The sequence below is a fragment of the Aquila chrysaetos genome, chromosome Z (assembly GCF_900496995.4).
Source record: "Aquila chrysaetos chrysaetos chromosome Z, bAquChr1.4, whole genome shotgun sequence".
Taxonomy (NCBI): Eukaryota; Metazoa; Chordata; class Aves; order Accipitriformes; family Accipitridae; genus Aquila; species Aquila chrysaetos.
Genome location: NC_044030.1, coordinates 11,662,838 through 11,679,297, shown reverse-complemented (window position 1 = coordinate 11,679,297; position 16,460 = coordinate 11,662,838). Strand labels below are relative to the sequence as shown.

Genomic DNA, 16,460 nt, shown 5'->3' with positions numbered 1-16,460 from the left:
GTGCTGGGAAATGTAATCCACTTTTCCTCCTCCTTTTTGAGGAGCTCTTCTTGTAATGCTGCTACAGCCAAACAACAGTTTTATGCACTGGTAACATAAATAAGGTGTCCTGTAACAAAGTTGACTTTTCTTGATTACAAATTGCATGCCCTTCTTTTTAAGTGAATTTTTCAGCAGGTCTGCTTGGCCACATGCTCATTTGCTATGCAATTTACAACTGCGTCAGAAATCATGCTAGCTCCCAGAGCGGATGGAATCATTTCTGATTGTTTCTAATCTGGTTGCTGTTACTAGACTCCTCAGAGCAATTGTTTGCAAGTTGTGGAATGCCATTTAGTCTGAAAAAATAAATTTGTTCTGAAGCATGTTCCCTTCCTGTCCCCCTCCCTGCTCTCTGTGCATGTCTTGTCCATGGAGGCAATCATATGTTTTCAGTTCTGATATTCTTTTTTTTCTCTCTCTCTTTTTTTTCCCCTCTTCTTTCAGTCCACAGCCATGAGCGAACCACAGTGCTACTACAATGAAACCATTGCCTTCTTTTATAACCGAAGTGGAAAATATCTAGCCACTGAATGGAACACTGTCAGCAAGCTTGTAATGGGACTGGGGATTACCGTCTGCATCTTCATAATGCTGGCCAACCTCTTGGTTATGGTGGCTATTTATGTCAACCGCCGATTCCACTTCCCTATTTATTACTTAATGGCCAACTTAGCCGCTGCGGACTTTTTTGCAGGGCTGGCCTACTTTTACTTAATGTTCAACACAGGACCCAACACTAGAAGATTGACTGTAAGCACCTGGCTTCTCCGTCAGGGTCTCATTGACACTAGCCTGACAGCCTCTGTAGCCAATTTGTTGGCCATTGCTATTGAGCGGCACATTACAGTTTTCCGAATGCAGCTACATACTCGGATGAGCAACCGGCGAGTAGTGGTCGTAATTGTGGTTATCTGGACTATGGCCATTGTCATGGGCGCCATACCAAGTGTCGGATGGAACTGTATTTGTGATATCACTCACTGCTCCAACATGGCACCGCTCTACAGTGACTCCTACCTGGTCTTCTGGGCTATTTTCAACCTGGTCACTTTTGTAGTCATGGTGGTCCTATATGCTCATATCTTTGGATATGTCCGCCAAAGGACTATGAGAATGTCCAGACACAGTTCTGGACCCCGCAGGAATCGGGACACCATGATGAGCCTCCTGAAGACTGTAGTCATTGTGCTTGGTAAGTGCTTACTTTGCCTCCCCTGTTCTCCCCCTCTGTTTCTTATCAGGTGATTTCAGTAATGCAGGTCCAGCTTCTGGGAGGTCAGCAGCATTTGGAAGACACTAGAAGAGGTAGGGGCAATAAGAACCCCCCCACATTCGTTACGGTGTTGGGACTATCATCAAGCTTGTTTATGGAAGTGGGTATAAGAGACTTGGTCACTCAGCCCTGTAATATGAAACTGATGAAAATCCAGGACCTTGAGATGTCAGGTGGTGGTTTTTTGCAGCTATGCAGGTTTAAAGCTTGTTGTAGCAGCCTATCCTGTGCAATGTTTGCCCTTTCGCCTTTGAAGATGCCAAATGGCTGCTTCCTTAAAATAGTACAGGGAAGGCTCAATCTTCCACTGAAGTACCTCTTGTCTCCTTTTTGCCACCCAAAAGGTGTCGTGTTTATTCAGGCAGTACTCCCATGTCTAGAGAACAGTGAGGGGCTACAGGCTATTGATGAAAAGAGTTTGCATGTTAAGCAGGACTGCATGTACAGTTCACTCAGGTCTACAATCTTTGGCACATCTGAGTATCTGCCAATTTGCTAATACAGAAAAGTAGCACATAAGGCACTGGTGTGCTTCAGCACACTGCTCAGGAGATGCCTCAGCTTCAGGGCTTGGATAACAGGAAAACATGAGGCAAATATCATGACACATCTTGGAGTCGGAAGGTTCCTGTCTTTTTGTGAATGGCTGCATTTGGCTTTTGTCTGGGGCTTTCACTTTCCTTATGGAAAAGCACAGCCTGGATGCTGGGTACCATTCCCTGGTGAGAGTTCTGCTCTTTGTTGCTGCAGATGATTGTGAGCTGCAGGCAGGCAGGGATAGTTCTGGTTGTCTCCTTGTCCCAACCTGTGTTCCTACCTATGAGGTCCTCCTGCACAGTACACAGGTCTCTTGGGATCCTAGTAGCCTGTTGCATCGTGAAGTTCCCTTAGTAGTCTATAAATGCAACTATACACAGTCTACAAAGCCCAAAACTTAGCCCCAGTTCTGGCTTTGACATCCTGATTTCCATGGCTTTATGCCATGACTTGTGCTTTCTAGCAGTTACTATCTGCACAAACGCAGCAAAATAGTTGCAGAGATTTGTTGTGAATCACTGTGTCAACTCATATGTTAGTTTAAGAATGTACGTGTTGCTCTCTGACCTAGTTATTAGCTTTGTAACCAGAATATGAACTGTGTAGTTGACTAACCTGTTCAGCCATTGATAAGTTGTATTCCTACGTGTCCTGCTCTTCTCTTCAGGCAAAGACTCTCTGACTTTTGTGAGGGAGGCTGTAGTGGTAGGTAAAACCTCTCCTGACTGCCTGGTGGTTCCGAAATCTGTCCCTCCCCATCTCTGTGATCCTCCTCACAGAACGCAAGATGAGGTTAAGAACAGAAAGAAAATTTAGGTTTTGCAGTCGTCTTTTTAGGAAATAGATCCTTGTTTTCCCTCCTGAAGGAATTGCTGTTCATACAGCAGTGGAGTATTTCCTGTGAGGTGAAAGCCTGGCTGAGACTTTTAAAAAAAAAAGGGGGGGGGGTGGTCCACGGATAGTAAGTGCTTATACCAGTGCAATGCAGAGTTGTAGGAATAAATAAACAGTCACTGAATAAATAGCACGTGGCAGCTAATCCCAGGCATTTATGGGACTAGAGGTATGTATGCAGTTGGAAGGCTTGGTAGTGACTGCACCCTCCTCCATTCTCCTATGAGCAGAGGTCACAGGGAAGATGTACAGGCCACACAGTGTGGCCACAACAGTAGAGATGTACAAGGAACATAAAGCAGCCCTTTTTTTTCCCTAATAAGTACCTTATTTTTTCCAGGTATTGTTCTGGAAACAGTGGAACAACTTCAGAGGTTAAGTAGCATTAGCCAAACTGAAGGCGACTCAAGTTTAGCGGCTCCTGTAGTTCAGTAATATCTCTGATTCCTCATTGGGGCTATTTGGAGTAAGATTTTTCAGGACTGCAGGTGGCACATGTTGAAGCTTCTTCAAAATTCAAACAGGACCTTATTTCTTATTACTGGTGCAGTTAAATTCATTCGGTGTTGTGTACACACTCAGCTTTAGCACCTCTTCTAATCTGCATAAAACACCATTTGCAGAGAGAGGTAACGTATTATTTTATTAAATCTGCTTGAAGAAAACAAAGGCACTTCCAGGCTGTGACACTCTTGATCCTGTATTCGGATCTCTCACTTTGGTATTATTTTGAAAAGGGGTTGGTTGGTTGGTTGGTTGGTTGGTTGGTTTGTTTTTTTGTTTTTCAAAGCAGTGTGGTTTCTTTGGTTGGAGGAGGTCAGTCATAGGGCTACAGTGCAAAGAAGCAGCAATGCTTTCACCTCCTTACCACCTGTGAGACACAGTTGCAAGATAAAGATGGCTGGGAAACAGCTGTGGGATTGTTGGTTTGTTTTGTTGTTTTGGTTTTTTTAAATGAATTTTAAAAAATAGCCTGAAGCCAAGAGTCGCGCCTGGGGGCAACCACAGAGACTTTTGGAGGTTAAACGTTTGTGCATCAGGATGTTAAGCAGACTGTTAGATGAACCATAAGAAATGTTCATTAGTTGCCGTCAACTGACAAGTGCCGCCCCCTATTACTGAATTTGCATTTCCAATGTTTTGTGGTTCTAAAGAAAAGAAGCTAAGCATCGCTTCGAAGTGCTGGTTTGGCGGTATCTCACTTCGGAGTAGGGGTTTGGACAGCCTGTTGATCAGGTGGGTGTCCCGGTCCTCTGGCATTGCTTGCAGTCTGCTTGCATCTCTGGCTTAAAATTTTCACAAGCAGAAGATTTAATTTTGAGTGTCATATTTCCTGAGTGCCATCTTCAAAGGTAGTCAATGCATAGTGCTGCGAGTTCATCTGCTTGAGCTTTGGGAAATGCAGAGAAGGTGGGTGTCTTAGGCTGCTTGGAGCAACTTGCTGAACGTTTATCTTGTGTGATCTGGCTTTTTTCTGCATCAGTGAACCTCAATAACACAGAGGAAAAGACCCCCTGCCTTTCTTAATGGTGCAGATCAGGGTAATACATTGCTGTTTGAGGTAGAAACCAAATTATGGCTGGAGGTGGAGAGGGGAAGGGAAGCATTTCAGTTTATTCTTAAGAACCCTCTCCCTCCTCTCCTGCCCCACGGCTGAGTGGGGTATGGAGCTGCTTGGTGTGTGTCAGCCCACTTACCCAGAAGGAGGCAATTCATTTTGGAGGAGAGGTAGGGTGCCTTGGGAACCGAGGAAAAACAGGGCGGGGAGTCTGAGTAAACCTATGAGCATTGGCAGAGGGAGGCAAACCAGTCCTCGTCTTAGGATCTTTGTTAAAATGCTGCTCAGCCGTAAGTAACCCCCTTGTGATTTGGGCAGCAATGAACTGGTCGTTTGACTTTTAAACTTCCACAAACGGGTCTTCCTGAAGTCGTCCTGCTGGCTGTACTCCCAGGCAAAGCCTCGCTGCTGCAAGCAGAAGATCGTCTTTTCCTCTGTCCCCATCCACGCTACGTTTCGGGGGGCAGGAGGGGGGGCGGAATTAACACAGGAGCTTCTTGTTCGTTAGCTGCCTAACACGGCCTGCCCTCCTCGCGCCTTGCTGCCTTGCTCCAAGAGGCGAAGAGCCGCCCCGAAGCGGGCGCAGTCCTCCGATGCTGTCAGCATGTGCGGGGCGGACGCCAGCCGCCTCCGACAAGAGGGTGATTGTGCGGGGAGGGCTATGGCCGCTTGATGCGCTGGCTGGAGCGGTCGGGATCTGGCACACTGCGTCATCCCACGGAGCGGGTGGGATGCTGAATCCCAGGAACAAGTCAAAAGCGGAGAACAGATTTTTTTTTTTTTCTCTCATGCCCTTTTGTTTTTTTTTCCTTGAGTAAAATATTTTAAACAGAAGGAAGTGATTTCATAGTTGAGCCCTTTTTTCTTTTAACAAGGCTGCTTTTGAAATCTTTCGAAAGTAACAAGGAACATAAAGCTCTTTCTCTAGAGCATGCTTTTCCTTTGCACTGGGGCTAAGGAAGGACTGATCTGTGTACCGCACACAGCCATAAAATCGGGTCTGGTTTGGCTTGCAGTTCAATGACACTTTGCCTTTCACCACCACCATGTGTTACGTTTAAATGAGCAGTCAAGGGAACAGGCAGAAACCTAGCAGATACAACAGATGAAAGTTGCCATCCTCTGTTCCATCCTCCACGGTTTCTTATCTTACGTTTAAGGACAAAGCTAAACTGTTTTTCTGGTGGGGTCATAGTTAGACTCTGAATGCATTTGGCCGGGCCAAATGCAGGTTTGGCCCCAAAATGGATGACAATATCTAACTACTGTTTTAAGAAGCAGTGAAAGCACTGAAAAAGGATTTCAGAGCTCAGGGGTGGAAAAAACTAGCTCTGCTCTGGATTTCCATGGCCTGGAATAAGTCATGAAACGCTAGGGTCTTTTAGGGGTTCTTATATACCCTCATTTGTAGATAACTACCAGCTTAGATTGTTATTGTTGGAAAGTTAGCCTGTATGTTCGCCTGCCTAAATGCTGATTGAAGACCCTTCCTTAACTTGTCAGCTCTTGTTTTTACAATGTGGATAAGTGTTCCCTATACCTCCATACACATATTTAGGCATCATTCTCTATTTAGAAGTTAGACTGTGAGAGTACAATGTTAAGGTTTTATAACTGAATTTTAAATAACAGTAATAACAACAACCTTTCATATGTATATTTTACCAATCCTGCCAATTAGCCTTCCGTGTTGGGTGAGGTCTCAATGGTGTTTGGCCAGAATTAGGCATGCCTGTTGAGCCCAGAACCACAGCTAGCCCCCAGGATGTAGGCAAAGCAAACAATGAATTCATGATTGCTTACCCTTTATGTTCCTGGGAACTAAAAAGACACTTCGGCTTTTCCTGCCTGTAAGACCATCCACTTTGTTTGGAGCAATGTGGTTTATTCTGTAAGATTTGGAAACTAATGTGGGCACAGATAAAAAAAGTGAAGGTTCTTTTTGTATAAACTGTTTTAATTTAAAGGAGTCTCACTGTTTTGGAAGACAGTCGCTTATTATAATGAAGCCATAAATGCAAGGAAAACATCTGGAAGTTTAGTATAACATCTGGAAGGGTGGAACTGCCCAGCAACAATTTTTTTCCTGCCCTCTCTTTCTGCCACAGTTGTGAATTGCATGAGAGACTTATTTTTGTACTTTAGTAGCTTTTCTTTCACAACGAGGTACCAAATGGGGATGGAAAGCAGCAGATGACTATGGTAATGCACGTGAGTGTCAACATATGCTGTAGCCAGACAGCTAAAGCAAATAAAGTGCATTATTGATAACTTTAACCTTTCTGGGTGATTGATTGTTACACAGCATTTCATTCCAAGGTCAAAAACATGAAGTTCTGTAGAGACACATTTTTTAAAAGATGTTTTCAATATCTATGCTGCCTCTTCTGGCATGCAGTCTGCATCTTTTCCTGCTTTCTCCCCTCATGCAGAAAGAGCACTTGATTTTCAGTAGAAAATAAGACCGTGAAATAGTGCTACAATCTGAATGACAGCACCCTGTGTTTTGCCAGAGGCATGTCTTTATTTCCATACCCCTCATGCAGTGTCAGGTGGTTAACTGGGGTGGCCTATCTTCATCGGCCCCCAAATCGTAAAGCTTTGACCTACCTAAGCCTTATTAACTATTCTTCACTAGTTACCAAGTAAGTGGTCCTGGGCAAAGATGAAGATGATCTTGTCTAGACAGAGCTTGGTTATGGCATCCCTTGAACTTCAGCAGACCTTCCCTGCCCATGGAAAGCTATTCTGGTGGGCCAAAGCAAACATCAGCCCTGCTAGCGCAATGCAACCGATAAGAGGATCTTTTGGAGAAGCCAGGGTTTAAATCTGAGACCCGTGACTGGAAGAAGACAACTTCACCTATTCATCCCTTCCCTGAGGAGTCCTGCTGGCATGAAGAGAGCCGAGCTCTCCAGCAGCATTTTCTCTGAGATGACTGAAAATGAGGATGTCATCTTAGGTTGGAGATGTCCTTCCACCAGGTAGTGGTGGCCCCATTTGGGGGCCCAGTTGGTTTTTTTCCTTGACATTATTACATTTTCCTTAGAGAGCTGGGCTGGGCAATGAGATCAAGCTGGAGTTCAGATGAGAGCAGCACATTTCACAGCTTCTTCTCTGGAAGTGGGGGAGTGTGAAGCCATAAATACCGGGTTAGCCTGTGGCCAGCATGGGGGGCTTGTTCAGAGTCGCCAACCCTGCCTGACCCCTGCGTAACAGTAATGTCACTTGTGTATTGATTTAGTCCTGACGGAAAAACAGGGCAATAAACTCTGGAACTGGCGCTGGCAATACAAGTCTGAGCATCAATGACTTTCTGTTCTAGCACACAGGGTGCAGTTATGTGCAGTCCCAGTGTTTCTAGGTAAGTATATTTTAAAAGTGCATAAACTGTGAATTTAACCCACAGTCGAGTAAACTGGGAAATTGTGGCTGATTACTGTAGTCTAAATGGAGCACTCCTCATAGTTTATAAGATTAATTCTTATTACCATTGTATGGAGAGGGAAGGTTTATAATAAGTGCTTTCAGAGATGCAGTGTGATGGCAATACTTTCAAGCTGTATCATCATATATTTGCATGAAGAAGTGAAATCTTCATTAAAATTATTCTATAAGATTTTTTTTATAGCACACCTTATCCTACAGGATTTTTGATGGCTTGGATTTCTTTCTCTTTTTCTTAGTGGAAGTCCTTAAGAGTAATTGTGATTGCTCCTTGGAGGAAAATAACACATACAGGTTGGGGTGGGGATGGCTTCCAGGGCCTGCTGTTACTACTTATAATGTATTATCTTTTTTTTTTTTTTTTGCATGCATCTTAATGACATTTTGGTATTGACTTAAAAAAACAGCGTACCTTCATCTTGCAAGTAGCTGAAGCAGAATGGAAGTCTTCGTATTACTGCTTATATTTGTTAGAAGATTTCATTGTGAAATCATTCAGATTTAATAACAAAAAATAGAATTTTCATGGTCTGTTATCCATAATGAGTGGACTAATATTTTTATGTTTGTACATGTAAATGTCCATATTCTTATTTTCTTGATAAATATAGCTTTATTACTATATTAGACAGATCTAGCACTGTTTTGTAAAAGGAAGACAACTTTTCTCAAAGAACTATTAAAAATCAGTGAGTTATATTTCATCAGCAAAATGGGTTTCTGCTGTCAGTTAAAATAATGGAGGCATGAAAACTTGCTAAGGATCTAAGCTGTAATCTGTGCATAATTATGCAGTGATTGGAGTGTGTCTTAAATTTAAGACCCTTTGGACTTGCATAGGATGTTTCATGCTTGCTTGGTTTTTTCATGCTGGTAGTAAAAGCAATGCTATGTGTGCTCTCTGACAGTTAATCTGTCTCTCTAAGTCTCACTCACTGATCATTTTTATTGTCATTTATAATCCTACAAATGAATTCCAGTTGATCTTTTTGAATTTTGTCTAGTAGCCCCAAACCAACTCTCTTCCCAGTACTGCTTGGATGGTGAGGATATTGAAAGGAAAAAGAATAAGGAAGCACAGCATCTGGAAATTACACTGTGGTCAGTTCGTTTGTGTGATAAAGTTCATAAGTAGCTTTCCTTTTCAAAACAAGCCCGTACAAGCTCTCCTTGCTGAAGCAGAAGTTATTGGTGCCTTGGATCCAGGCAGCTCTTTCTCTGAACCTGGAGCATGGTGGGGTGTGTTGGGAGTCTAATTCTAAATGTTTTGCTTAATTTCTTCACTGACTCTCCCGATTAAATTTATTGCATCCCCAGCTAAAGCTGATAAGTCCCTGGTAACTGTCTTTTCTCTAAAGTATTCCAGGTATCCCTGTGTAATTCATTGCTTCACCCTGGGGAAACCATTTGGAAGTTTCTCCCTTCTCTCCCCCTTCAGTTAAGAATGAGTGTTATTTATTTTCATTTCGGATCCTTTGAAACTGTGCTTTGAGGAACTTCCATCATTTCCCAAGGTAGGAATGTGGTTTTATTTTATTTTGTTTTTGAAAGGGGAAAGTCACTCTAGTAAACCCATTCTTTTACATACGATGGAAATGAGGCCTTGTTTAATAAAAGTCTTTCCCCTGATTTCAGTATAATTTATTACCTTTTCAGGGAAGAAATAAATTTAAAGGGCAAAAGAAAGCTCTCTGCATTCCTCCAAGAATGGCCAGAGAAGGACAAACCTTGAGTAGTTCTTGGTCTGTACTCAAGTTCAGCTTTTGATTAGAAAAAATAAAATAAATAAAACTGTAATTGCTTGCATACATTGTCTCTTGTTTCCAAAAGGCTTCTAAAAATGAATTCAAATGGCAGAAGTAGGTATTCTTCTCAGCAAGGCCAAGGGAATCGATTTTTATTTTTCTTTATAAATAATAGGATTTGGAAATCTCACCCTTACCCTCAAGCAATAGAATCCAACCTTTTCTGTCAGATCCAGGTGAAATAACAAACTGCTGGCCAAGGAGTGAAATTCACTTAGTGAAAATCCATGCTAAACCAAAATGAATTAGTACCATATCTCACTCTGCCATCTGACTCCGCTTAGCAGTGCTACATCCATGAGTAAGTACTCATTAACCTGGGCTTCTCCAAAATAGTGGAGATGGGGATGTGTTGTGGGACATTTGCCCTAACACAGAGGTCTTGGTAAGCTTTGAGAAAAGCTGAAGGCCCGGGGTAGAAATAGTTACCAAAGAAAAAAATTGAAAATCAGCGTGTGCAGGAAGACTTACATGTAAAATGTCAGCACATGACCGAGACCTACTGATCTCAGGCTTTTTGAGCTGAATTTTTTGGAACAGAAGATGGGAATCCATCCTTTACAGGAGGCAACAATAATGCTTTTACAAAATGGCTGCTTGCAAGATAACATTTTTTTCCTCTAGAAAGCGCAGTTGCATGGGGAGTTTCATTCTAAAAGTTTTGCTTAATTTCTTCACTGACACTCTGGGTTAAATTTCCTTGCATCCTCAGTTAAAACTGATACATCTTTGATAACTGTTAAAGCAAAGAATTTGCAGTCTGGAAGATCAGAGGTGATGTCGATGTCCAGCCACTGTCTTGTGTTTTCATCTTTGGGATACCGTTTGTCCTTCCCATGTTTCAGCGAAAACTGCTCAAATGCTAAGCCAGACTTAGAGCTAGACCTCAGCTTGAGGAACTACGTGAACAAAAATGCCAGCTGTTAACTTGTTGCATTGTAAAACTGCATTCAATGAGGCATTGAACAATCATTTGTTTCCACCAGTGGAAAACATTGAGAACAAGAGACTGTTTTGTGGGAGAGGAGAAGTGGTGCTCCTTCTTGTGTGTTGCTTCATTGCACATGAGCAGTGTGAGTAAGTATTGTGGGTTGTCTGTTTTTCTGGGGTAATCTGTGAAAACAGCAGAATACAGTTTTAAACCCCAAATTATTTTTGCCTTTTATAGTTTCAATGAAACTATGGCTCTTAACATCAAAACACAAAATTATTGCCGGTGGAAAGGCTTGCTAAGACATCTGAGGTACAGCAGACGGTCAGTGGAGTGGGAAATGGTCAGCAGTGAGTGATAGCCTTCAGACAACAGCCTTTGTACCTCCCTCCTAGTCTCAGCATGAAAAGTGTGTTCAAGGAAACAGCTTACTTTATGCATGTTTAATAAATGTATTTTGAACCCGAATGTGAAAGAAAAATGTGATTCGGAGCAATTCTGGTTCTAGCTTTATTAGCAGAACAGCTTCCTATTTTCCTGTTTCTTACAGCTGGGGATGCTGTTGCTGAGCTCACAGGTGGCCTGCTTTTTTTCTTTTTCCTTTCAGACAAAGGTCTTTGCCCCCACCCCCCCCCCCAGCCCTTCCATGACTTAAGTTTCTGTCACACACTTACGCATTTGATGCCCTTCTTTAAAGCTGAAAAGCAACAACGGCAGCAGAAAAGCCCCATGCTTTCTGCAGTTCTCTTTTGGGAAACCTTCATGCCACCTTTCCACTTTGCTAAGCCTAAAAAAGTCTCTGAAGTTCATTTTCCTTGTATCCACATGGAGAAACACTGTTATTACATTCAAGTGTGCTTCTTGTATATGTGGCAGGTCCACTGGGGGATACATACCCTTTCCCATCAGTGCCTGGAGACGAGGTAAAAGGACTCAGAGCTTGTATAGAAGGTCATGAGACTTCAGAATCTATGACATCATTTGTTAAGTCTGAAGCATTTGTTTTCCATGCTCAAGTATTGTCCATCAGTCTGTGCTGCTTAATGAAGTACTGGAGCAAGGGGGACTACCATAGGTGAAAATACTTGGTTTCCAGGCCCACCGGCGAACAGGAGGTGTTCAGAGGCCCTGGGACGAGTGCTTTGAAGTTTGTGGGCAGGGTGATCTTAAGTTCTGCAACTGGGGAAGTGAGAATTTAGTCTGTTGAACTGTCCCAGACATACCTGCCACAGGGCTGGACATCTGCTGCTGTGGGCTGATGTTAGGAGAGCAGCCTCTGTGTGTTGCGGTAGGTTGAAATAGTAATTCCTTGATGTTAGCGCTAAAAGCCTATGAGGGTACTTTAAAAAAAAAAAAAAAAGGTTCAGATAAGTTTGAGGGGAGTGAGAGAGTGCAATTCTGTTGCATTTCTTTGTGTTGGAGTAAGAACTGTCTGGCTTGGGTCTTTCTGCTTCAATAAAGTACTTGGTATATGAGTACGAATTTGCTAATGTAACCATAGATATGCAAGGACAGTTAAGATTTTTTAACTATCTTCCTTCATGAAAGAAGTCATCATCTCCTGAAGAAGAGGGAGGGAATTTAGCTGTTACAAGCAGGAAAAGCTGCCAAGCTCCTACATTTATCTTCTTTTGATGGAAATCGTTTCTTCTGACCTTGGACTCACTACCTTCCTTGTTCTCCTAAAAGCAGTTTTGGGAGCTGTTTCCCATCTTCTGATATTGATGTAACCTCAGAAAGAACTTGTTCTGACATATGGCATTGATAATTCTCATCTTCCCTTGTTTGAAGTTGCTTTTAAGTGCCCACTTTTTACTTTTCTAGAAGTACAAGGAGTAATGTAGAGGTGAATTTTCCAAGCAGAAGCTGTGTGTATAGTGAGAAAAAAAAAAAGCTGTGTAAAACTATTGCATATTTGTAGATTTGTTGCCACTTTCTTCCGTTAAACAAACTAAAATTGAAAACTGTAGTTCATAAAAGGAATATTGAAGGAAATTTTTAAAAATATATTAAGTTACTTTAGATACGTAACTGGATTTCCTTGATGATGTGTTGGATTTTCTTAAACTTCAGTTACCTTCATTAACTATCAAAATAAACATATTTAATGACATATTTTCTACCATAACTGTTACTTTAGATACGTAACTGGATTTCCTTGATGATGTGTTGGATTTTCTTAAACTTCAGTTACCTTCATTAACTATCAAAATAAACATATTTAATGACATATTTTCTAACATAACTGCGTGTGCTTATATAAGAGAAAAGGCTGCAGTGGAAACTGTGCTCACTCTTTCCAACTTGGAGCGGTTGTACTAACACCCCAAAACAGGCTGGGGTGCCGCACCAGGGACCCAGGCTCGCCTGCCGCTCTCCCCTGTGACACGCTGCCCCTCACAGCCCACTTGCTTCGGTGCCGATGCTACTGCACATGTATTTCGGTTAGCTCCCATGAACTGGGAGGAAGAACTTCTACATAATTACAAAAAAAACCCATTTCATTTCATACCTTAAACATAGGAGGAACAGACTGGTTTTTATTTATCTCTTCAGCTGGTGTGCAGAGTGAGGAGTGAAGGGTCTGGTGAGTAACAATATTAAGAAGTCAATTACGTTGCGCCTATTAATCAGCTACAAGGTGCTACAAGGTCTACTTTTGACATAGGCAGGTTACAATTAAAAGTTTACTAGCATAGCTGTGAGTTTGGGTACCTACTTTTAAGCAGTGAGGTGTGTACCTTCAGGTTACAACTGTTTAATGGGAAATACATTTCTTTCAATACATACTAAGAAACTGTCAACTTTTAAGTGATGTGTAAAACAGCCCCCTGCCCTCAAGTTAATTGCCAAAGGGGCTACAAAGAGTCACTTAACTCCAGGCTGTGAGGAGCCTCATGGGTGGGGACGGGCACAGGCTGAAGGAGTAAAGTCATGTCTTCCATGCAAACAGAAATGCGTAACAACTCCCACCTGCTTGTACCACGCTGTAGAAAGCAGGGTGGGAGTGGCATGTGGGGGTTTCTAACCCCTGCTTGCACAGGTCAAAACAGAAATTCATGATAGAAAAATTGCTTGTCTTGAGATGACAGACCTGCAAAGCGTGTCTGCTGGTTTTTGATGTTCAAAGTCACGTCAGCAGGGCACACCATGTTCTGGTTCCTCCTCTGGAGGCAGATAGTGAAATGGAGTTCAGTGCTGACTAGTTCCTTTTGCGGGAGATCCCTTGCCTTTGCCATGCATGTGCCCAAGCAAAAGAAAATGTAAGGATTGCATGAAAGCCAAAGAACATGAAGGGGACTGCCCTGCCACCATGTAAAATGTAGTGTATTTTTAGTTTACAGTGGGTGATTTCTGAAAGAATGTCAACGCAGAGGGATACTTGGCTCTTAAATTTCTGAATCATAAGCCTTTGTTCTGTCTAGGTTTCCTACTGACGTTATCCAGTCTCCCCTCCCCAGCAGCACTCTTGTTTACATGCCCCTGCACACAAAAGCAACTGCTGTGTATTCTCAGAGTTCTCGTTTGAACAACCTTTTGAGCTTTCCAAACGCATATTAACAGTTGCAACTTTAAAACTTTGTCCTCCCTGCTCCCTGGAGGAGTGGCGGAGTGCATCTAAGGAGACCACAAGCTATTCTTCTACCTTAAGGCAAGAGGTGAACATAGTATCTTGTGGTCCTGCTGACTTGCTCAGGTGTTCCAGTCTCATCCTCAACATGAGACTGAGAAATTTCTATCATCTTTTCTACCTGTGAAGGAGATGGAGAGGTCATGGACCACATTTTAGATAGTTCAGGGTTAAGCCTCCGTTTTTGTATCTATTGCCTCACTTCAAGCGTATGGTTCATCAGCTGGAAATGGAGGGGTTTTATATAATTTCAGAATCGTAAAAGGCTTGCTTGGTCAGCTGCTCTTCTGCTGTAGACTCTTGAGCATGTGCCATATTAAAGGCACAGCTTCCACTTGGTAACTGCACTGGCCGCAAATGAAACTTTTAAGTTACCTCAGTTGCTAGTGTGAGTGTTGAAAACAGAAGGAGGTTTGCATTGAGATGGATATACCTTTCAGGGCCATGGAAGATGCTTGTTGAAGGTCTTCAACCTGACTTGCCAGAAATCACCTGAAATGCAGGTTGTGCTGCTAGAAGCCACACAGATGCCAGTGCATTACTGAAAGAGTTTCCCATCTTAAAGTGCAGGATGGATGTGGTGGGGTGGTGCACAAGCTTTAAAGGCTAAAAAAAAAAATCTATAAGGTTGACAGCAACAGGAAGGAGAGTCTTATATTCAGTCAAGATGAATAGGTAAATTGGTTGAATTTTAATTTGTGTTGTCTTTTGTTTCAGAGGTTGACTACCCATAAGGTTAATTTGAAGCATGCAGCTGCAAAGTGTTTACTTCATGCCAGTTCATACCAAGCAGCGTTTAGGAAACTGAAGAATCATTTCCCAAGAAAATGTGCTGCCTAAATTTCTTGTTCCGAAGCCGACAAGTCAATAATTCATATTAGAGAAAAGGAGATACCTCTCACTGTTAGGTGAGATTGGAATAGACGCAGTACCTTGGTAACGGAAGCTGATACGTTGTGTACGTTGTGAAATACAGAAAAAAATTGCATTTCTGATAATGCTTGGCATAGTTTCTGGAACTTGTGTGAGCTGCATGAAGATTTATGAATTTATTTCAACAATGCATCTTTTGAAAGTGTCTTTTGTAGTATACAGCAGTGGAATGGGTTCATTGTTCCTTAAAGAGATTACAATTTTTTGTATTACTATTTCAATATATGTACTTGTTAGGTAACATGGCGAAATGGGAAATGAAGCAAATTGGCTTTTCACTTGCTCTGCATTTGTTCTAGTGCTAAGATATAGGGTGATCTGCAGGATTTAGCTCTGAAGACATGAAGATCTAGGAGTTTCTTCCTTTTTTCTTTCTCAGGCTCACTATGGCCTTAATGAGATCTGTGTTGAAAAAGCCTGTCAGCCCCAGGTGAGGGGAGAAGATAGAGACTCCCCGAGACAGCTGTTAATCCGGCAGCTGGCCCTGGTCCCTCCTCCCTAGGCTTTGGTGGGGGGTCCTGCCCGCACTGTCCCCATCCCCAGGGAGGGTGCTCACCTCTGCGCTGCAGGGACAGGAGGCGCACGAAACAGCCACCTGCAAAAAATCCCTCTCCGGCTCAGCCCCTTGACGTCGCTCTGTGTGTCCCTGTTGTGCATTTTTGCATTTTGCAACCTGTTTCCCCAAAAGCCCTTGCCCTGTGTAGAAGCAATGTTGTGGGACATAGTGCAGGGGTGCTGGGTGCAGAGGGATCATCGCCTGCTGCTTGCTTGCTGCCTGATGCTCAGCCTTGTGGACGGGCTTTGCCTTCCAATTGCATTTTGGATTTACTCTCCTTCAACAAGGAGAGAGTAATATCAGAGTGTGTTATAGCTTAACATCCTTCTTATTGTTGTCACCCCCCCCAAAAAAAGGTAAAGGAAATGCATATTCATTAATAGGCTTATATGGCTTCTGTAGACCATGGGGATTAAAAATGGTCCTTCACTGAGGATAATCAGCGTCTAATCCTTGGCTGTTCAGCCAGTGTTCTGCATGACATGAGTTGTGCTGGTTTCTGTCTTTCCAGCAGAAGAGCTTGGCTCAGTTCAGTCTAGAGTGAGGAGGGGTCGATTTAAATAAACAAAGCGAACTAATTAACTGGAAATTATTAACGTAGCATTCTTTAGATGAACACTTCAACTTTCAGTCTATTAGTCCATCAAACACCCGAGTGCTGCATTTACTGTGTGCTGCTGTGTGGTGGTGTTAAAGAGCAGAAGGCTTTCAGACACACAGTGCTGGCTGCACCAAGTAAGCATGAGAGGTGTGTATAAAGCTGCATGCACTCAGGAAATGTGACCTTTTAAGCACATTCCAGAGAACACACTAGTGATTGATGCTGTTTCCCATGAGATTTTTCTTTTATTTA

At 42.7% G+C, this 16,460-nt stretch overlaps 1 protein-coding gene across 4 annotated transcripts in view; it reads left to right on the top strand.

Moving 5' to 3' along the window:
* LPAR1 (lysophosphatidic acid receptor 1) overlaps positions 1 to 16,460 on the top strand; it is a 78,366-nt gene that overhangs the window by 36,402 nt on the left and 25,504 nt on the right. For all 4 annotated transcript variants that reach the window (XM_030005243.2, XM_030005241.1, XM_030005244.2 and 1 more), the window contains exon 3: positions 487 to 1,234. In XM_030005243.2, coding sequence (XP_029861103.1) covers positions 487 to 1,234 — 748 coding nt within the window. The remainder of the gene's footprint in view (positions 1 to 486; positions 1,235 to 16,460) is intronic.